The sequence below is a fragment of the Schistocerca americana genome, chromosome 3 (genome assembly GCF_021461395.2).
Source record: "Schistocerca americana isolate TAMUIC-IGC-003095 chromosome 3, iqSchAmer2.1, whole genome shotgun sequence".
Lineage (NCBI taxonomy): Eukaryota > Metazoa > Arthropoda > Insecta > Orthoptera > Acrididae > Schistocerca > Schistocerca americana.
In genome coordinates, this window is record NC_060121.1 from 574140492 (window position 1) to 574164117 (window position 23626).

General features: G+C 41.1%; 1 protein-coding gene across 1 annotated transcript in view; it reads right to left on the bottom strand.

Moving 5' to 3' along the window:
• LOC124606234 (venom carboxylesterase-6-like) overlaps nucleotides 1-13252 on the bottom strand; it is a 97753-nt gene extending 84501 nt beyond the window's left edge. Inside the window, exon 1 of the mRNA XM_047138209.1 lies at nucleotides 13176-13252. Within this exon, the coding sequence (XP_046994165.1) occupies nucleotides 13176-13226 (51 nt within the window). The 5' untranslated portion in view covers nucleotides 13227-13252. The remainder of the gene's footprint in view (nucleotides 1-13175) is intronic.
• Nucleotides 13253-23626: the final 10374 nt, after the last annotated feature.

The following is a 23626-nucleotide window of genomic DNA, read 5'->3' on the forward strand; positions in this document are numbered from 1 at the left end:
ATTCATAAGTCATCTCAATATAGTAATTATTGGCACTCATTGGCCAGTTACAAAGCATTGTTTTATGCATTATTCAGAAGTCATCATTCAAAATGAGTTAATTATTGGCATAGCATTTATACATAATTCATCTAATTATAGTAATCATTGGCATTTATTAGCCAGTTACTAAACTTGTAGCAAGTATTCAATATTACAAAACAGTATTCATAACTCATCTGATTGTGGTAATTATTGGCACTCATTGGCCAGTTACAAAGTATTCATATAGTTTTACAAAACATTATTCAATATCATTCAGAAGTCATCATTCAAAGCAAGAGTTAATTAGTGGCATAGCATTTATAGAGTATAACAAAATGTTATTTATAGAAATTATTGGCATAGCATTTATGCATTATTACAAAACATCATTCAGTATTACTCAGAACTCATCATTCAAGTGACATAGCACATATTTAAAATGTAACACACTGTAACTATTACTCAAGGTCTGTGGTCAACTAATACATAGACATAATGGAATCAATACATCAGAAAAATTTGTATTATATTTAGGACTAGAAATATTCCTTAAACTGGTAGCATTATTTGGTTGTATACTGGTAATAGTTGGGACTGGTAATAATTTTTTTTTTTTTTTTTTTTGCTAGCAATGCATTGCGTTGATATCGGTAATTAATTGCTGGGGCATGAAAATACTTACTTTTGATTTATTGCTGGAAATAAGGATTACTAACATCATTCATCATGAGTCAGCTGTAGCAAGGTTATGAAACAAGTAGAGTATATGTTAATTGCTGGGGCATGAAAATACTTACTTTTGATTTATTGCTGGAAATAAGGATTACTAACATCATTCGTCATGAGTCAGCTGTGGCAAGGTTATGAAACAAGTAGAGTATATGTGATCACATTCATGAATGATGCACACAAATGGGTGAAAAAAATGCAAGTACTAGAACAGGTTTAATGACTTCATAGCACATTAATTTCATGAATAGCTTCTCCTGGAAAAGATAGAAAATGGATTATTGAGCTGAAAGAAGAAACGCATATTATGCTGAAAAGTAGTGAACTTCGAATTAACAGGTAATGAAACGTGTACTCAATATGTATGTACTCTAGCTGTCCTTTCCAAAAGATTCTGTCACTACACCATGCGACATAAGACATACTGTCAAAAGTAACTGCAACAAATACTTAAATAACTACATAGCATCTCTTAACTAATAGTAAATATATAAACTTCATCATTATTCTCATCTGCAAAGAAAAACTTCATTATTCATATTACCATAACTTCATCACTATCATCACCTGCAAAGAAAAACTTCATTATTCATATTAGCATATTCTTCACATAACTATTCATCATCATTTATTATCATCTGCAAAAGAGGACACTTCATTATTCATTATTCATACTACCATTTACTTCATACAACTATTCATACTATAGAGTTTCTAATTTCTAGCATATTTCATCACTAAAACTAAGATGTGTAGTTCTGACAGCCTGCATCAATCGCCTCCTATTCTGAAAGAAAAATAATTGGTTAAGACTGCTATCATACGATGTGTATAGTATATTCTGGTTAATGCTTGTTAATTCTGATCCATTTACTCTTCATGACAAGATATTGCATTTTCTTTCGTTCATTCCGAAGGTGAAATTCCCATTTCATAGTAATCCACTGTGGTTTGTTTAATTTATTTCTTGTATGCATTATTGCTTTCTGAAAATGATGAATAAGGATTAATATCTTGCATTTAAATCATATACCCATTAGATAAAAACTTGTTTATAGTGGTATAATTAAGCATACAGCATAGCATGACAGGAAACGTATTAGGTCAAAAACATAGACAGTTTTCAAGCGCTAAAAATGTACACACAGTATCATAATGTAGTGGCAAAAAGTGTAGAATAGTCAAGATATTGAGATATCATAAGAAAAAATGTCAAAGTCAACTGGTGTTTGTTATATCATAAAGATTACATAGTGCATACAGACAAAAATTCTACTTTCGATAGGAAAACAGTCATACATAGACAAAAATATAACGACAAGAAAAGCGACCTGCTAACCTTACCTTGCTGGGCACTTGCCAAGAAAAAATATGATAATCATCAGTAAGTGTTCATATAAATATCTACAAATGGCATTACAGTGTGATAAATCATAAAGTATATTCATTCAATAAAGGGTTTAATATTAGAGATATGGTGATTGCCTTTGCTTTTTCTGGTTCTCAAAGTTTCGACGTGTACTACATTGGGGTGAGGAATGCTGCGATTTCTATATGGACCTGCGTATAGAAGCTCAAATTTACTGCATCTACTCTTTCCTCTGTTGGATAAATAGTGTGTACGTACTATGTGAAAGTCACGGCGTGTACAAACCTGTTTTTGCTGTCTCCTCCTGTGCTCTGCGCCACGTTTGATGTTGTTCAGCGCAATGACAATTATTTCATGGTGGCGTTGTTGACGAGATGTAGGAAAAGATACTAGTTCTTTAATTTTGTTGGGTGGTTCAACATTTGTCTGTATAACAGTCGGAGATAGCATAGTAGATTCATTTGGTATGGAGTTAATTACATCCTAGAATGACAGTATGTGTGCATCCCAATCAATATGTTTTTTATGGCAGTATATTCTGCATAGTTTACCAATTTCTTTCATTAGTCGTTCACAAGGGTTCGAAGAAGCGTGATACCTGGATATATAGATCGGAGAAATGTTTCTTGCTCGTAACATATGTGTTCATATAGCAGATCGAAATTGTGGTCCATCGTCGGAAATTACTTTCAGTACATGCCCTACATGAAATAAAAAATGTCTTGCAAGTGCATTCGAAATTGATTTAGCAGTAGCTTTGCGTAACAGAGTGAAGGTAACAAATTTCGAAGTGAGTTCAACAGCGACAAAGATGTAGCAAAAACCTCTATTAGTTCTGGGAATCGGACCAAAAATGTCTACAGCGACCATGTGCCTCAATTTAATGGGTACAATGGGATGTAACGGAGGAATATGTGAAGTCGTGTCTGACTTAGCTTTCTGGCAGATTTTACATGACGCTAAAACTCGTCGAATACGTTTCTCCATGTTGGCAAAATAACAGTTCTGTCTCAGTATAAGAAAACATTTTATGGCTCCATAATGTGCGTAACTTAAATGAGTATACCAAATTAATTTGTTAACAAGCTCGTCAGGAATGCATAGTAACCAATTGTTGCTGTCAGGGCGAGAACGGCGAAACAGTATGTTATTGCATACAGTGTAATGGTTTCTAATGGTAACATTATTCTTATCTTGCCAAAGGTGTTTAACTTCTTTCCATACGTTATCTTTGCTCTGCTCCTGTGCTATGTCTTGTAATGATGACGAAATGAAATTTTCAAATGCAACTTGTCGAATGTACATGACGCTAAAATTTGCTTGCAGAAGTTGGTTGCGATGTCTTGCTGATTGTTGCTGAGAGAACGGGATAGTGCGTCTGCTACAACATTTTGTGTACCGGGAATGTGAACAATTGTAAAATTAAATTCCTGTAAATAAAGTTTCCGTCTGCTTAACCTGCCGTGTGTAAATTTTGCGGAAAGTAAAAACTGTATAGCTCTATGATCTGTGTAAACGGTCGTATGTCTTCCATAATGAAAAAGCCGAGATCTCGTAAATGCTCATACAACACATAATGTTTCAAGTTCTGTAACAGAATAATTGCGTTCAGCAGGTGACAGAATGCGACTTGCAAAGTCGATGTTTTTAATTACTGTAGTACCATCTTCTTCAATTTCCTGAAAAATGTGTACACCTAAAGCGGTGTTAGAACTGTCGGTGGCAATGAAAAAATTTCTAGTAAGATCTGGGTGTGATAAAAGTGGTGCATTCAACAAGGCATGTTTAAAATTAACAAACTCAGAATGTGCTTAGCTATCCCAGGACCAAATAGTGTTTTTACCCGTCGATTGGCATAATCTAGGGGTGTCTAAAGCATAGTAATGACTAAATTTACAGAAAAAGTTAATTAATCCCAAAAAGCTGCGTGGTTGTTTCTTCGTCGTAGGAACAGTAATGTCACGTAAAGCTTGAAGTTTTTCCGGGTCAGGCGCAATGTCTTCTGCTGGAATTATATGTCTAAGAAATTTTATGGAAGTTTTGCCAAAGCGCGATTTGTTAAGATTAACTGTGAGTCCTTGTGCACGAAAAGTTTGCAACAGTTGTTCCAGAATCAGATTATGTTCAGACCAGTTAGCTTAGGCGATAACGATGTTGCCTACATACGTTGTGATTCTGTCTTTCATGCAAAAGCGTGTGTCGGATGTCGTCAAAGGCAATAACATTTTCATGAACAAGATTCTGTGTGTCAAAAGTATGGCTTACGTTGCTGGAAGATGCAACCTGTACTGTATCTAGTCAAATTCTTTCTAACGTGCAGTTATTTGCGGGAGGATGCTGTGGCATCTCGACTATTTGTACTGTTCTGTTATTTCTTCCTGACGTATTAGGTTCAGGATGATACCGACTGTCTGGTTCATTCATAAGAATCTGTTGTGGATGATTCCGCTGCTGGTAAGACCGATTGTTATGCTGAAAACTGTGCTCATTACTTTTACGTCTGTCATAACAATCATTGCTATACGGCGCGTTGCGATACGAGTTGAAATGGTGTGTTTTCTGTACTTAGTGATTTCCTTGTTGCTGTGCGTTACTATTTGGTGGAACCGACGCTATGCGTGTAGGTGGCGAAACATTAAAGCTTGGTTGACCTTGCAGACTACATTGTTGGTTAGGTACGCTAACCGGCTGGTTTTGATGCTGTTGCAGTGAAAAGCGTCTATTGTTACCAAACTGTGTTTGCGGTTGCTGAAAATTTTGTACATACTGATGATTAAAATTTTGTCTTATTACAATAATGCTGGTATTTCTTGTCATTTCGGGAGTCTCTTATGAAAACTGTCACTTTCAGGTAAAATTTGTCATATCAGGGTTTCATTACTCAATTCTAATCCTAGATAGATCGATAGTTGAAAAACTGTTTTGATAGATATAAAGGACAGTAAAAGAGAAGGCAGCAGTGCAGAAAACTAAAGAGGAAATAGCACTACTACGGCTCGGGGCCCTGTGCACACTACGGCACATATTCATCGAAGTGTAATGAATCCCCTGAGGTCAATTACGCGCTGCAAATAAATTTTAGTTTATGCGTTACAGGCAATGCCGGTGAAAATTCAAAAACAAATTGTTGTATCCAGGCCAATTCTAGTTTCTGCATTGCAGGCCAAACTAATGAAAATACAAAAGCAAATTGTCGTATCCAATCCAAAGGATGTATTTGTGTTCTGTCATTTTTAAATACCTTAAATTTTCTCACGGATAGAAAGTGCTTGTAATCAAAATTATCGTCTCTGTTTGTATGATCAGGTTCAGGGTTGTATGATAATATGTTTGTTTGTGACTGTTCGGATTCTAAGTCACGTAGTCTCTGTAAATTACCAAGTTACACTGGCTGTGTGGGTGTAACAAATGTTTGGAATGTGGCGTATGCTGTGCCGTGTTAGAGGCTGAAACATTTTTCATCTCTGTCACTTCGTGCTGTAAAGATGACAATTTTCTAGGTAATGTATTACTGGACGAACCTATCTCACTGATTGTCTGCTGTAAATTTTGGAATTCGGGTGTTTGATTGAAAGATATTGGTGACGTATCGTCTGATTTGGTATCATTGTTGTTTTCGATAATGTCAATACGACTGGCCAATTCATCATATTTTTCAGTCAGTGCTTTTACGTGATCGTCGTTTTTAGTGTCACAAGCATTAATTTGTTTTTGTATTTTGCGTGTGGTTTTGTTCAATTTCTTAACATCTGCTTTGATGGCATCGGGATCCTGTATTAGTTCCAACTTTTCAAGTCTGTTGGTCATTGTCTGAAAGTCTAATGTGTGTGTGTCTGTTTTTGTTTTAAGATCGGAGATTTCATCATGCAATTCGGTGTTCAGATGTTTGATTTCGTCTGATACTGCAGCAATATTGTTGTCTACGTATGTTTTTGCTTTCGTAAACAATCTACGCTTATCTTCCTGTCTCTGTGCAGTAATTGTTTCCATGACTTGTTGCTTTACGTTATTCTGTTCCTATATAAATTTACGGTAACGCGTTTCACTGTTTTGTAGGTGGTGATTAAAACGTTCGTCAATTTGGCTGTTCTGTTGGTCAAATTTCGCGTCTACTTTCGCATCCAGTGTGCGTGAAAGTTCTGTTGACATTAATTTAAACTCGTCGCGTAACTGTGTTGCATTTTCAGAACATTGTTTAGCGACTGCACCAACTTCATCTCTAAGTAATTTAGTTGTGGCTGCATGTGTATTACTTAATTCTTGTGCCACAGATCTAATTTCTTCACTACTGTTCCTAGCACAAGCCTTAATTTCCTCACGTAATTGTTCTTTAGTATCATGACATTGCGCGGCAATGGCTGTAATCTGTTCACTAAGTTGTTTGTTCTGTTCATTAAGTTGTTTGAAATTGTTGTCTTGTTTATCATTCGACTGTTTGGAATTGCTGTCTAGTTTTTCATTAAGTTGTTGTTTGAGATTTTCATTATTTTCATTAATTTGTTGTTTGAGATTTTTATTAAGTTGTAGCATTAATGCTATAACTCGATCCATGCCAAAATTAGCTGCTGTATTCCCTGTGCTGTGTGATGATGTATCTGTATGTGTCACGTTTTGTATAACCATTTGGTCATTCTGTGATTCTTGAAAAGGTTTGCCAATCGGATGTGCACTGTTGGCCACTACATTGGAATCAAATAAATCTGACGTATTCTGACTACATTGTTCATCTTCGTGGGAAAAATTTATCTGTTCACAATGCAAATTTTGCAAACCGGGTGTGTCAGACTGAGCAGCGTTCATTGTATTAGAACGTGCCACGTCATCAGTTGTTACATTTACTGTGGACATAATTGAATTTGTTTGCTCATCATTAAAATTAAAATCATTACTAGTGGTCGGTACGCACTGATTATCAGTAATTAGAGGATTATCGCTATTACACTGAGTGTTGCAAGTATTATCGGTCAAATTATTCGAGTCGGCTATTTCACTCATTGCACATCGCGATGTACTGTTAACAGTTTTTCGCGGCATTTTTCACAAATCAAAATTAAGCACAAAATGAAACAAAGACGAAGCAAAAATGGAACTAACATAATTACAACAAAGAGCAATAAATTGCCGGTGATCTGTGAAAGAAAGAGTGACAAATTAGTAAATGCGTTGCGCCAGATGCAAACTACATTTAAGTAAATAAGAGCAGATATATAACTTACTACTTCTCAGAAATTCACAAAAATACGATCCTGGCCGGTTGTCGCCAAGTGTAACCTCCCCACAAAATAATATAATGTATATAAATAATATTCACATTTAGTGTAACCTCAAAACAGAAAAATTGCTAAACCTCTCAACAGAAAAAATATAATTATGTCGTTCACATTTAGTGTCACGTCTCAACAAAAAATAAATTCAGTAACCTGGTGATAATACAGTGTAACTAACCTCTCAATTAAATTGTCGCTCACTTATAACTTTTCAATAATTGACTGTGAATTTAACCTGGTAAATTTTGGACGTCAGCAGTGCTGCGTCATGGCCCGGAAAGATCATTCTGAATAAAAAGAAGAAAAATTCTTACCTCAATGAAGTCCCCGGATAACGCATATATATCTGATCTTACAATAAATTTTTCTGGCACAGCCCTGTGCAATGCTCGCCGATAGATTTGTCATTCATGAAAGGAAACAACTTATTTTTCTTTTGCAATAATCGGGATGATCATGGATTGGAGAAATTAGTAAATTCTTTAAACTGAAATGAATGGTTGTTAAAAGTATTTTTTTTATGAGAAAGATTATTATTAGGACATTTTTAAAACATTTACATGGGACTTGAGATAACAATACTACTTACGCGCGAGGCTGCTTTTTTACCTTATACAATAATGCTCAGGGTCCGGCATCACTGCACCACGACCGGCCCAGCCAACACGATACACCAGACTAGACTGCTAGCAACAACTTACTGCTACAGGTACACAGTTCCTACTGCAGTCAACACTGCTCTCTGGTCTGAGATCCTCTTATACCTTACATATCGCAGGCAGCGCGTGAGTAATACATCGAAATTACATCTGCTCAGACCTCTTACAAGCAGCAGTAGACGAGCTGCCTGAAGAATTTGACTCTCTGGAGACATGTGAAACACTTTTGGATATGGGAAACCACAAACTTTCGTTTCCTCCTGAAACACAGGTGATATCGTTCTCACCGAACGACTGTCTACTTCAGTTATCAATTGAAGATCTTGGACAGAATGTTTTTCCGAACATCGCCAAAAACTTCTACAATCATGTTTGGCAATACGAGCGAGCTATCTTAGCTTCAAAGAATCATGAGTCGTATTAACAAAAAGATTCATCTGAAATATCCTGGTGCGATTAGGAAATACAGATTCATCGACACAGTTACAGAAGTGGATCAAACCATTAACTATCCAATAGAATTTCTCAATTCATTGGACCTTCTGGAATGCCACAGCATATGATAAGGTTAAAAGTTGGTTCACAAATACTGCTCCCTCGGAATCTCAGCAAGCCAAAGTTGAGCAACTGAACCAGAATTTCTGTGAAAAACTGATGCTAAATGTGACTGAAGCAACAATAATTAACGGCAAATGTAAAAGAGATGTGATGATTTCGCGCATTCCACGGTTCCCACTAATCTGCCTTTCACATTCAAACGGCAACAGTTTCCTGTGCGTCTTGCTTTCGCAATGATAGCCAACAAAGCTCAAGGGGAGTCACTGTGCATTGCTGTATGAAATTTAGAAAACCAATATTTTTCCCATGGTCAGCTACATATTGTTTTCTCTATTGTGGGAACTCCAAAACTCTATATGTCTGCACTCTAAATGAGGAAACGAAAGAAATACTCTGTATCCACTCGCGTTACACTAAATGTTGGCATTACTACGAATTATTTTAAGTTGGTTAAGTTTTATAGTCAATGGCGTACCCGAAAGTACTGTTCATTCAAGCGATTATCAATAAAAATGTGTAAACAGTTGGTCCGTTTATACCAATAAAAATAAAGTAATCTAATCAGTATGAGCTACCTCTCGTTTTTCCATATTTGTCTACGAGTTAAAGATTCTAGATGACATACAGATCGCTTTATTTTATATATACAGAGATAAATAAATACGCACAGGTATGGCAATGCGTGCCGGGTTTCGTTACTGTTGTTGTTGTTGTGGTCTTCAGTCCAGAGACAGTTTCGATGCAGGTCTCCATGCTACTCTATCCTGTGCAAGCTTCTTCATCTCCCAGTACCTACTGCGATCTACATCCTTCTGAATCTGTTTAGTGAATTCATCTCTTGGTCTCTAAGATTTTTACTCTCCACGCTGCCCTCCAATACTAAATTGGTGATCCCTTCCTGCCTCAGAATATGTCCTACCAACCGATCCCTTCTTCTAGTCAAGTTGTGCCACAAATTTCTCTTCTCTCCAATTTTATTCAGTACTTCATCTTTAGTTATTTGATCTACTCATTTAATCTTCAGCATTCTCCTGTAGCACCACATTTCGAAAGCTTCTATTCTCTTCTTGTCTAAACTACTTGTGGTCCACGATTCACTTCCATACATGGCTACACTCCATACAAATACTTTCAGAAACTACTTCCTGACACTTAAATCTATTCTCGATGTTAACAAATTTCTCTTCTTCAGAAACGCTTTCCTTGCCATTGCCAGTCTACATTTTATGTCCTCTCTACTTCGATCATCATCAGTTATTTTGCACCCAAAATAGCAAAACTCATTTACTACTTTAAGCGTCTCATTTCCTAATCTAATTCCCGTAGCATCACTCGATTTAATTCGATTACATTCCATTATCCTTCTTTTGCTTCTGTTGATTTTCATCTTATATCCTCCTTTCATGACACTGTCCATTCCGTTCAACTGCTCTTCCAGGTCCTTTGCTGTCTCTGACAGAATTACAATGTCATCGGCGAACCTAAAAGTTTTTATTTCTTCTCCATGGATTTTAATTCCTACTCCGAATTTTTCTTTTGTTTCCTTTATTGCTTGCTCAATATGCAGATTGAATAACATCGAGGATATGCTACAACCTTGTCTCACTCCCTTCCCAACCACTGCTTCTCTTTGATGCCCCTCGACTCTTACAACTGCCATCTGGTTTCTGAACAAATTGTAAATAGGCTTTCGCTCCCTGTATTTTACCCCTGCCACTTTCAGTATTTGAAAGAGAGTATTCCAGTCAACATTGTCAAAAGCTTTCTCCAAGTCTACAAATGCTAGAAACGTAGGTTTGCCTTCCCTTAATCTATTTTCTGAGATAAGTCGTAGGGTCAGTATTGCCTCACGTGTTCCAGCATTTCTACGGAATCCAAACTGATCTTCCTCGAGGTCGGCTTCTATCAGTTTTTCCATTCGTCTGTAAAGAATCCGTGTTAGTATTTTGCAGCCGCGGCTTATTAAACTGATAGTTCGGTAATTTTCACATCTGTCAACACCTGCTTTCTTTGGGACTGGAATTATTATATTCTTCTTGAAGTCTGAGGGTATTTCGCCTGTCCCATACATCTTGCTCACCAGATGGTAGAGTTTTGTTAGGCCTGGTTATCCCAAAGCTGTCAGTAGTTCTAAAGGAATGTTATCTACTCGTAGGGGCCTTGTTTCAACCTAGGTCTTTCAGTGCTCTGTCAAACTCTTCACGCAGTATCATATCTCCTATTTCATCTTCATCTACATTCTCTTCCTTTTGTACAATATTTTCCTCAAGGACATCGCCCTTGTATAGACCCTCCATATACTCCTTCCACATTTCTGCTTTCCCTTCTTTGCTTAGAACTGGGTTACTATCTGAGCTCTTGATATTCATGCAAGTGGTTCTCTTTTCTTCAAAGGTTACTAACAACTAAAATTTGGAAATAATATTAATAAAAGATACCGTAATGTAATTCACATGGCTAACATTGACTAAATATTTACATTCGCTTAGCAACAGTAATTCAGTTGCTGATTGAAATGTGTTTTATATACCAATTAAATTAATGGAAAATTATATTGATTTACACCATCAGAGTCTACAAGTTTCTGCAAATAATCTAGTAAAAAAACTAAAGATTAAATTCCGACTAACAGCTCAAAACTTGTTGATGGCTAGGGGTCGCGAGCGATTCAGTATGGAAAAGGTAATCTGTGACTAAAGCAAAACCGTTTACACTCTTCCAGATTATTGTTACTCGTCGTATGACAAATGGAGCCGTTGAAACAAAGATGTTCTTTTTGGTGAATGGGTTTATGCAGCGTGCTTCAAAGAAGTTCATCCAGCTTCACAAGACTATATCTCCTACATGTATAAACAAAGAAACTTGAGGTGAATTTTAACTTTTGCAAAGGACTACAAAGTTGTTATTTTTCGAAGAACCATCCGATCACAATTTGACCAGAAAAAGGGATCGGTCGGTAGCACATGTTCTGAGACATCAGGGGATCACCAATTTAGTATTGGGCAGTGTGGAGGGTAAAAATCGTAGAGGGCGACCAAGAGATGAATACACTAAGTAGATTCAGAAGGATGTAGGTTGCAGTAGGTACTGGGAGATGAAGAAGCTTGCACAGGATAGAGTAGCATGGAGAGCTGCATCAAACGAGTCTCAGGACTGAAGACCACAACAACAACATATATATTACAAGCATGTACGAGTACACACAATACTGAGGTATATTTTACAATCACGTTTAAGATCAAAGTTCTAATTTCACTTCCACTGGTACTGGGACTCAGTTCAAAGCGTGACTCATCACTAGCTGGAATTTTACTTCCATTCATTGAGATTCCAGGTCGAAGACGTGTCTGGGGACGATCCAAACAGAGGAGGGATTCCAGTCTGTCACCAGTCATATGTCCCGTCAGCTGGGAGTAAAGGTCTGGGGTGACTGTTCTTTTTGTAGCAGGATCCCTTTGGTTCTCATCCGCGATATCCTCTCATCACGGCAGTACGGCGACTATATTCTATGCCCCGTTTTGTTGCCCTTCATGTCAAGCCATCCTGGGCTTACATTTCTCTAAGATGGTAGCCGCCCGCAAACGACAAGAGTTGGTTCTCGCGCTTCCCGAACCCTACCTAGGCCAGTAAGTTCGCCGGATCTCTTCTCCGTTGAGGACATTTGGAGCATTATGGACAGGGCATTCCAACCAGCTCGGGATTTTCACCATTTAACTTGCTAGTTGGACAAAATCTGGCACGATACCCCTTACGAGGACACCCGACACTCAACTAATCTTTCAATCAATGCCGAGCCGACTACCTGCCTTTTTTTTCTTAGTTCTTGCTCACATGTAAAACTATAGTAATCGTAAGGAAACGTTAGAAAAATTCGCAGGAACGAAGTAGACGTTCTTGTAACCCACCGTTCAGGAACCAAGATTAAAAACACTGAGGCGTTTAGTACGGGTTTAACGACTTAAAACTTAGTGGTACATACTGACTACGTATTTTTTCTCCGTAAATACTACAGTATAGCGTAAAACATCTGTAAGCCAGAATATTAAGGCATTTCGTTGGAGTAAAAAGAAATCAGAAGCAGCTGGTAGTCCTACATTTAAAAAAAGGGTATTCTGACACGAGACATAAATCTGGGACTTCAGACTGGTTAAAACTGGAGAAAATAATACATGTTTTAGAATGAGGAGATGCGAAAGCTGATAGCACACCCTTTAGCAACGAAAATAACTGAGACAAGGCGTATGCCCACACTGAGACCCGGCATTTCGAACGGTCAAACTGACTGATGAATATTCAATACTTGCGGACACGTATCAGAAGCTCATTGATGCAAATCAGGAGAGAGGGAATACAATGAATACGGGAATATTATTGTCTAATCGATAAAGGCCTTTACAAACCATAGTTCTGTAAAGTTTCATTTTACACTCAAGGGTTCTACAAATCTAAATCCGTTTCGAAGAGAGCGGCTTGTTGATATTAATGCAGATTGTTCTTGAATTACTCTGCTGATCTTCAAAGTAAACATTATCGTCGGTGAGATACCACTGAAGGTAGGAATTTACTTACCTTGACCGTGACCACCAACAAGAACAGCAGAAGATCACACATAGGAGACATTTGGACTGGATGCCGGGCTGCTGTACTCCGAGACTCAACTGCCTTACAACTGCAGCACGAAGTCTCCAGTAAGCAAGTCGCTGTACAAAGGTTACCTAGTTAACAGGTGGAGAGAGAATGCGAAGGCGTACAGCGTCCGTAGTACCCAGTCACTGTATCTACAGTATCGGTTTTCTTGAAAATACTTAATAAAGCGTTTTGAATGTCGAGTGGGTTGAAGATGGTGATTAAAATGGGAGCAGCTGACAACGCCTTTAGAGTCCAGATAATAAGCATTAACTAGATATGTGCTTCCACATATGCCAACGTCTGAATCGTAGCACTGTAGCACTGAAAATTACGTGAAGATATTACAAAGTGGTCATACACGGAGTGTTCCCACAAACACAGCGTGGATTTGTGGGAAAAAGGTCTGCTGGATAGGACGGAAAAAGTGGTCTTTTCAAAAGAATGGAAATCACGTACTATATAACCAAAGATGGCAAAACTAAATATCCAAGAAGCAACTGATTGTGACTCGTTCCACACAGACAAAACATAACACGTTGACAGCTAGTGCTAGAAGAGGAAGTCTCGAGTGCATTTTTTTAACACCTGCTTCCTTACTGCATCATACTTAAATTTAATTTCATTCGAGAACTTATTATTAGTCAAATCTATGCAAAAAAAAATTAATTTCATTTCCCTTTTGCTTTGAGATATTGTTATTTTTCCTATTACGAAACAAACGCACTTATACACTGTGATGCCAAAAGTCATAGGACCGTGATATGTACATACACACTTGGGCAGTAGTACCGCGTACACCAGGCATAAAACAGCCGTTCAGGATATGTCATTTGTACACAGATGATTCATGTTAAAAGTCTTCCGGCGTGATTGTTAGTGCACAACGGGAGTTAACAGACTTTGAACGCGAAATGGTAGTTGGAGGTCATGCGTGGGACACACCGTTTCGGAAATCGTTTGGGAGTTCAATATTCCGAGATCCACAACGTCAAGAGTGTGGCGATAATATCAGTTTCACGCCTTACCTTTCACCAAGGTCAATGAAGTGGCCGACGCCCTTCACTTAACGACCCAGAGCTGAGGCGTTTGCGTACAGCTGCCAGTGCTAACAGACAAGCAACACTACCTGAAATAACCGTAGAAATCAATGTGGGACGTAGGGTGAATATATGTTAGAAAATCGTGGCATAATTCGGCGCTAATGGACTGTGGCAGCAGCCAACCGACGCGACTGTCTTTGCTAACAGCACGACATCGCCTGTGCCGCGTCTCCTGGGCTCGTCACCTTATCCGTTGGACTCTAGACTGCTGGAAAACTGTGGCCTGGTCATATGTGTCCAGATTACAGTTGGTAAGAGCTGATGGCAGGTTTCGAGTGTGGCGTAGACACCACGAAACCATGGTCCCAAATTGTCAATAAGGCACTGTGCAAGATGTCGGTGGTTGCAAATGGTGTTAGCTGTGTTTACATGGGATGGACTGCGTCCTCGGTTACGTTCAGCTACCACAATATTGTTCGCAATTGGTTCGAAGAATATTCTGGACAATTAGAGCGAATAATTTAGCCACCCAGCTAGCCCGATATGAACGCCACGGAACATTTAAGAAACAAAATCCGGAGGTCATTTCATACACAAATTCTGCAACGGCAACGCTTTCGCAATTATGCCGGCTATAGAGGCAGCATGGCTCAATTTTTCTGCAGGGGACTTCCAAAGACTTGTTGAGTCCATATCACGCCACGCCAAATGAGATCCGACCCGATATTAGCAGGTATCCCATGACTTTCGTCACCTCAGGGCATTATTCCATATTTATTGCAGATGATGACGTGAAACCCATCTCTTATCGAATAGTTCAAATGGCTCTGAGCACTATGGGAGAGATCATCACTCCACTAGAACTTATAACTACTTAAACCTAACTAACCTCAGGACATTACACACATCCATGCCCGGGGCAGGTTCGAACCTGCGACCGTAGCGGTCGCGCGGTTCCAGACTGTAGCACGTAGAACCGCTCGGCCACCCCGGCCGGCCCATCTCTTATCCTTATTTATATAAAACAAACCAAAACACGCTTAAATCTCAGATATCGAAAATTATTCGTGCTTATTCAAACTTAATGGGACATTAACGTTAGCAGTTCCTTACTTTTTCTTTTCTTTTTTTTTTTTTTTTTTACATTTTTCCACCTTTTGTGCTCTTCTACCGCACTGCAGACCGCTAACATTTCTGTTCCATGAACGCGAAACGAAACAAACGCTAAACTAGCAAGAATGGAACTACATGCATGTCTATGAAAAAAGTACCATTTCAGCACAAACGCACAAAGTTGCCAAGAGTAACTAGTAGTTAGGAGTGATATGAGGTATTGACGGAAATAAAGCTGTGAGGTGAGGACGGGGGGAAGGGGGGGGGGCATCGTGCACCACATCATCATTGTATCTCTGCTTCAATATCAGCACAAAGAGTACTACGTCGAACTGTATCCCCTACAAGGCTACAGGACGTGGTCGGCCAGACCTGCCTACTGTCGCGCCTAGGTTCCCTTGTACTCATTATGATTTTGCCCAGTAACACCACTGCTGCTCCAGTTCTTAGCCTTCCCTCCGATGAATACACTGCTACTCGTTTTGCTGTGATTTCTCTCACCTCGTTAAGCGAATAACAGTCGATGATGTTTAGAAGTTACCTCAACCCCCGTACACCTCCTAGACCCACTCTCTGCCAACGTCTGCTAACAAGGAATGTTAAACCATGGATACAGTAATTTTAGACCGTTTTCACGGTAACCACCGTGCGGTTTGCCAAATGGCTACACTGTATCCGAAAATGAAACCAGGATACTAGGGACAATCACACGTGGCCCAACACTTTAGACGACTTACACAGATTTTATCTCTGGTAAACCCTTCCCAAACAGATGTCAAGATTCATCTCACCACATTCTACGAGTCGCTGTAGCAAAACCTGTAAGATATTTGTTGTGATTAAATAAGGCCCTCTGACACTATCGAATTTCATGTCATCGCCTGACATCTCAAATTATTGTTCCTGTGTTTTCTTCATGCCAAAAGCTGACAAAGTCACTTACTCCTAAAGCTTAGCAAGATTACTATCGCTCTAATGAATCACTTACGCGAACCTCTTCTCCACATATTTGTTGCCCATGATGCTCGTTACCCTAGAAATGGCAAAGTATGGACTGGTGCTGGAAGCTTTCTTGTGTAGTTGCCGTGCTGTGTGCCAACGGTCACATAATGCCTCCACAACGGCATCAGATAAAAAAGAATTTCTTGAGGACTTCGTAGTCTAACACCTCAGACGATGGCATGCGTCTAACACATAAGAACATATATTACCACCTATCAGCCCAAAAACACCCTGCACCCAATCCTATCGACTCCATGGATATACGCAAAGACCCAGGTAAGAATAAAATCTTCTCGGTTTTCAAGCCACTTCAATCTGAATAAAATTCTCGAGCTTTCGGTGGCCATTTCCGCCATCTCAATCAGGAGTACAACAAATGACCGTCAGGCTGATTTTTTTCTTTATTGTATTTTCCATTCCCCATCTGGGGAGGGGCGGGGGGTCTGCTGGCAGCATAGGAGCTGCTCTTCAGCTGAGGGACATTTCAAGTATACAGGAAGATATTTATAACAATATAAAGGAGAAAACATGGCGGAAGATAGATATAAAAAGGGGGAACACAATGGAAGAAAACATACAAAAAGGGGTGACTGTAAAATGGAGAGAAAATCAAAAAAAGTATTTTACACACAAACAAACACACTGTAAGGATTAAAAGATACAAGGTGGAGTAGGGCCAGTGCATAAAAAGTCACAGAACGATTAAAACAGCCACGTGGATAGCACAGAACAATGACAGACAGCAAAACTGCAAGTCGAGCACACAATTAAAACCAAATGAGTTGACAACACTGGAGAATGGCCCAAACACAACATTAACCCAGTACACTTGATAATGAAGGGAAAAGTGGGAGGATCTGCCAAGGGTAGGTGTGTGAGGGAGAAGGGAAAAAAGGGAGGAGGTAGAAATCATTGAGACAGAAGGAGTGGGTGGTGCAGGGGTGTTGGAAAGGGTGGATGTTTTCAAGGAATGTGGTTCAGTAACAGATGATGTCTTCAGCCATGAGGGGCCGATGCAGGGAATTGTTGGGGTGGATGAGAGGTTGATGGGATGGGGCAGTAAGCTTGAGGGTGGCAGGAAGGGGTTTAGCCCTACATTTGTGGGAGTAGGTGGGATGCAGTCCATTGTAGGTGTTACAAGACGGAAAGGTGGCGAGGTTGGTACAGTTTTTGAAAGAATGGGTGACCTTGCAATGGGGACAGGTGGGGAGGTTTTTAAAGTTATGGGCCAGGTGATCATTATACTTTAAGCAGCACTGGCAGCAATAGGATTGTGGAGGGTATATGGAGGATTCAACTGAGTTGTGGCGGTGAAAAATCACGATTCCCTGGGTGAGGAGGTGGTCGATGAAAGGGGTGGACTCCAAAAAGGCCTGTATGGGATAAGTGGGACTGGAGGCATTGTGGATACGGCAAGCAGAGCGGATTTCAAGGTCAGGGTGAGAGTTTAGTTCAGCCAGCACCTCAACCTCAATGATCACTGGGCTGAGCTTGGTGATCACGGCAGTGTAGGATGGAGATGACAGGGAGACTTCAGCTGGCGAGGAGGGGAATAGGAGAGGTAGGTGTCAGGAATGTGGGGTCAAACATGATACATGGGAGTATATGGAGGAGGACCATATGACAGAAAGGGGAGGGGAATTTGATCATGACTGAGTCCCTGCAGGGAACCACTTGGGAGATGGGAGCACCTGGAAGATATTTTCGTATCTTCATGGTTAGGGTGTGGGTGTTGAGGAACTTTAGGTTGGGGGTCGAGAGGACAAAGGTGTTGAAGGTGGGGGCCGGGGTGTGAGTGACAGGAGGAGGGGTGGTATCCATGGAGACAATAGCGGGAGGGGGAGGGGGTGGTGACTTTTTTTGAAGTGGCGGGAGCAGTATTGGCATTGAAGTGCTTTTTTGGTGAGGGTAACCTGGTAGGTGGGGAGGGGGCCGGGGAAGAGAGGGAGGTGGTGGGTGGCAGATCCTTCAGGTGTATTGGAAGTAGCTAGCCTGATGTGATATGAGTGGGGGTGGGGGCAGAAGGTGTAGCAGTGGAGGTGGCAGCTGAGGCATATGTGAAGGCAGGGGCAGGAAGGGGAGCCATTGCAGGTGTGGAGACTAGAGCAACTGAGTAGAGGCGTAAGTAGACAGCAGGGGAGGAGATGGGGAATGGATGAGAGGGAGGAGGGGAGGCGAGATGTAAGTGGGGAGGCCAGAGTCGGCACTCCAGGAAGTGATAGTGGAAGTGGAGGAGTGGGAGGTGTAGATTACAGTGGAGGTGGGAGGGTTCATGACAAAGGCGGCGACAGACTGACAGCAGGCGGGCGGTGACGGACAGACGGACAGTGTGCGGCGACGGAAGCGGCGAGCACCGGGCGGCGGCTGGCGGACGGCAGTGGCAGACGGCGAAGGGGGAGGGGACTCTTCCAAAAACGTCAGTTCCACCCTGACAGTAGCTCAGGTGGCGGAATCATCTGATTTGGAAGTTGGGGGATCCAAACCTCGAGATGCCAGGCTCGTAACCGTTTTCCGCTTTTATAGTCACTATTGCGGCCGCAGGCACCCATCAGAGATGGCCAACAAGTACGTGGAAGATGATTGGGCAGCTCATAACAGCTCCGGCACGCCTGAAGACCGAGTGGCATCAGCTGGCGCGAGGGGCCGGCGCCACGTTTGAAACTGCAGCTCCCGCCTCCCTACAAGCGTCTAGCATTCGTCATTGCTTCCTTTCGACATCCAAAGCCCGCCCCCACGCCCTGATGAGTGTGTAACCCTGGACTCTGATAAAATTGTTGCTGTTCTCTCTAATCTCAGCTGCCTCTTTTATAACGGAAACCCAGTATGTTGTCGCAAGAGGCAAGACTCTCGTGTTCTCAAAGATTATTTTGTGTCCATTTTCCAGGGAATGCTAAGCCATGACCCTGGGCAGCACGTCTTGTGTTGAAGTGTGGACTTGCGGACGCGAAACAGTTAGTCCATACTGCCGGCGTAGTCCATTTAGTGGTGCAGTTACGACCATGCAGAAAACATCAGGTAGTAAATTATATAACGTGTTTGAGGGAAGACTGTTTGATGCAGAGAAAAAACAGCGAACACACTTATACACTGTTCAATCAAAACGTTATCCACCGCGACGTTGCATGCCTCCTGGTGGCGTTGCCGGGACGTGATGCGGTAACAAAAATATGTAAGTGGAGCAGACACGGTCGGGGATCACCCTAGAGAAGATATGGGCTGCAAATGCGCAAATCCATTGAGGTAAGTGACTTTCACAAAGAGGAGATATTACTCACAGCCTACAAACGAGTATCTCGAAAACGGCGAAGTTCGTCGAATGTTCACGTGTTACTGTCGTGAACATCTATAGAAAGAGGTAGAAGGACAGTGGAACCAGCACTAGGCGCTACAAGGCTGGACATCCACGACCATTCACAGAACGTGGGGTTCGCAGGCTTGTCTGCTCTGTAAAGTGGGATAGATGGTGATCTGTGGCGAAAAAGCACAACGCTAGTGCACGCACAAGTGTTCCGGAGCACACCATTCATCGTCCATTGTCGATCATGGAGTTCCACAGCTGACACTCCCTACGTGTTTACCTGTTGACCCAACCACATCGTCAATTACGGTTGCAGTGGGCACGGGATTATCAGGACTCGACCGTCGCTTAAAGGAAACATGTCGGCTCTTCGGATGAATGACATTTTTGGTATACTAGGTCGTCTCCCAAACACCGTCTTTGAGGTGATAAGTTGATCGAAATGTGCAGCGCGCCGTGGATGCAGGGTGGTGGCATCATTATTATGCTATGGGAGACATTATCTTACGCTTGCATGGGACTTGAGGTAGTAATCAAAGACACGCTGAGAGCTGAGAGCCACCTGCATCCGTTGACGCTTGATGTCTTCCTCGTCGGCGATGCCATCTTTTAGAAGTATAATTGTTCATGTCTCGGAGCCAAAACGGTGTTACAGTGGTTTGAGGAGAATTACAGTGAACTCACGTTGATGTCTCTGCGACCAAACTCGCCCGATGTAATTTCTATGGAACCGTCTGTGTTGCTATCGAACGCCATTACCACTCACGCAAAGCAGTGCCTCGTTATTTACGCGGATTATACGACCTGTGCGTAGACATCTAATGTCACATACCTCCACAAACCTACCAACAAATTGTCGTATCCCTGATACGCAGAGCCAGTGATGTATTTGATAAGGGGATGCATCGGCGCCTCATAAAACTCCCATAATTGAATAAGTGGAAGTACTGCACCTTGGGGGAGGGAGAACTTCATCCACCTTTTATTGCACAAAATGTTTTATTCATATAAACATTAATTCAAACAACAACTATAACGAAAAATTTTCCAAATGAGTGGTTAACAGATATCTAAACAGGAACAAGTTTGTTCTTGACACAATAATTCTGATACAGATACAATCTGCAAAAGCAAAAAACTAGGATTAAATAACAATTCCCTGAACACCTTGCCGTTGCAGTGTTTACTACGAAGGTTGACTGAAAAGTAACTCTTCAACAGTAGGCAGCATTGGTATGCGGCAGGTACTGGCTTGTTCGGTAGCCTCTTCTCTACAGATCCAGTTAGCATTGAACGGTTGTGTTGTTACAGTGCAAAGTATGGAACCCTACGCTGACGGTCGGTCAATGCGGTTTAAGCAACGTGCAGTCATTGCATTCTTCACAGCAGAAGATGTCACCCCAAAGAAGATTCATCAAAGAATGAAAGCAATTTATGCGCGTTGTTGGGCGACTAAGTTTAAAGGTGTTGAGGCAGGAAAATCTGACCTGCGTGACAAACAAAGAGTTGGACGTCGTGTGACAGCTACACCCAGTTTCACAAGCATATTTTCGACAGATTGATTTAGGACGATCGTCGTATCACTCATAAATTGCAAGCACAGTCGGCGTTTCAAAAGAACGTGTGGGTCACATTATTGCTTTGCTTGGCTACCGGAAGATCTGTGCATGCACGATGGGTACCTTGGATGCCACCACAGCAGAGCAACAGAATCTCACCACCGTACGGCATCCTCCATACAGTCCAGATATAGCACCGTCTGACTTCCATCTGTTCCCGATAATGGAAGACGATCTGTGGGGACATCATTATGCTTCAGACACTGTCGTTGCGGAAACAGAGTGTCGACTTCTTCCGTGACGGCTTCAGAGAACTTCTTCATCGTTGGCAGAAATGTATCCAATTGGCTGGTGATTATGTAGAAAAAATATTGGTAATTAAAGATCTCATTCTAAGGATTTTTTCTGCGTTTGATTTATTAAAATATTCTCATCCAAACCCAATTAACGAAGACGGAGACATTATTTTTCATTCAACCCACATAGTTAGCCATCAGACTGCCGCAGCCGATTTACACTAATGCAACATTCATGGTACTATTGTACCATGACTAACAGTAAAATGATAGGGATCAATCGTTACAGATCAGACGGCAGAAGCAAGTTTACGTTAAGGCAAATTTCGCGGGTTTGTATTAATGCGATTACAAATAACGCTTTCAGTGTTAAGTATATCGAGGACTAAACTCGTGATAAACAGAACAGTGACGAAAATGGCTTCATACACTAAACGACACGCTTGGCAAATGGATTCGTAAGTAAATAAATGAAAAAAGCAGCTTTAAACATGCACGTCTTTCATATAAAACACGATTTAGTCAATGCCTGAAAGGGACAGGCAGTAATTACATGTACAGAAATTTCTTTTAAGTTTGTGAATCTTGCACCGGTAAACGACACCTGTCTTACATATGTATCTGAGCTCCAGGCGCCAACCAGATACAGACACGAGCGTCTTATACAACAGGCAGCGCGAACAACGGCCAGTTGTAACGCTCGACCAGCAATTGTGGTCCAGACCAGTCGTGCGAGGTATACAAGTATCAGACCGACGTTGTTTCGCATGTAGTCAATCAAACAGTATTAACTTCAAAACACGCAACTGTCATTGGGTACACCTGGAGCATAAACGGGAACAACAAAGACAAGCACCCAGGCTCGGAGATGCAACAAATCGCAAGAATTTGGACACAATAAATAGCGCGTCCCAATGCGAGAACGGTACAACTTAAGCTCCTGAAATAAATAATCCTACCCTAATGAACTCAAGGCAGTGCGCTTAGGACAATACTAGGTAAAAAAACATGAAAGTAGTATCAAAAGACGTTAAACATATTATCATTGCCTCCAGGCAGTAACCAAATGACACTCAAATGCCAGGTATTTTAAACAACCAATTCAACTCATAGTAACATAATATTCCCTCAAGGAAAGGCATAAAATGATAAATTAGTCTTACAATTATTACACGTCCGTGACGGACCAAACATTCAAGACTCCGCAGAGAAATCTGACGCAATGATCGTACATTGATTCACAGGTCTGTTCAATGATGCACAGTGCTTTCTGAAGCCGGCCGAGGTGGCCGAGCGGTTCTAGGCACTACAGTCTGGAACCACGCGACCGCTACGGTCGCAGGTTCGAATCCTGCCTCGGGCATAGATGTGTGTCATGTCCTTAAGTTAGTTAGGTTTAAATAATTCTAAGTTCTAGGGGACTGATGACCTCAGAAGTTAAGTCCCATAGTGCTCAGAGCCATTTGATTTCTGAAACAGACTAAATATTATGATTAAGAAAGATTACACAGTAACCTCCAAGTTTTAAATGGTAAACCTGAATATCGACGCCATCAGACGTCAACACGAATTACTACATACAAACCGATTGGCGCAACAAGTTTCGTAGGGGCTAACCACGACATTAATTGTGCAAAGAGTTTCGTGATTGAGAACCTACCAGTGATCTGTCTCAGGTTCATCACACTTGCGACACGGAGGGCGGAGAATGTGTCTTCAACGAATGACGTAAGTACAACGATATCACCTTAGTGCGTCTGTGGAAGTCCGTGTCCAACAGCATCGCAAAGGCAGGTCACGAGTCAGGACCCTCAACAACATATAATCGGCTATCGACCTCCAAACTTCTTCCCTACACAGTCCACCCTTAAACGCGCCCATCGTCTCTCGTGCGCGTCACCTCGCGACCACATCACGAGTGCCAAAAGGGTACGATCTCTTGAGACGAATCGGTAGGATGAAAGCCAGCAGGTCTCAGTATTTAGTTTCAAACGAGCTATTAAGCAGGTGGTCGTATTGTTTTGGCTCATCAGCGTTCGTATCCATTTTAAGGTACCAAATATAAACATTTTTCGATGGCTTT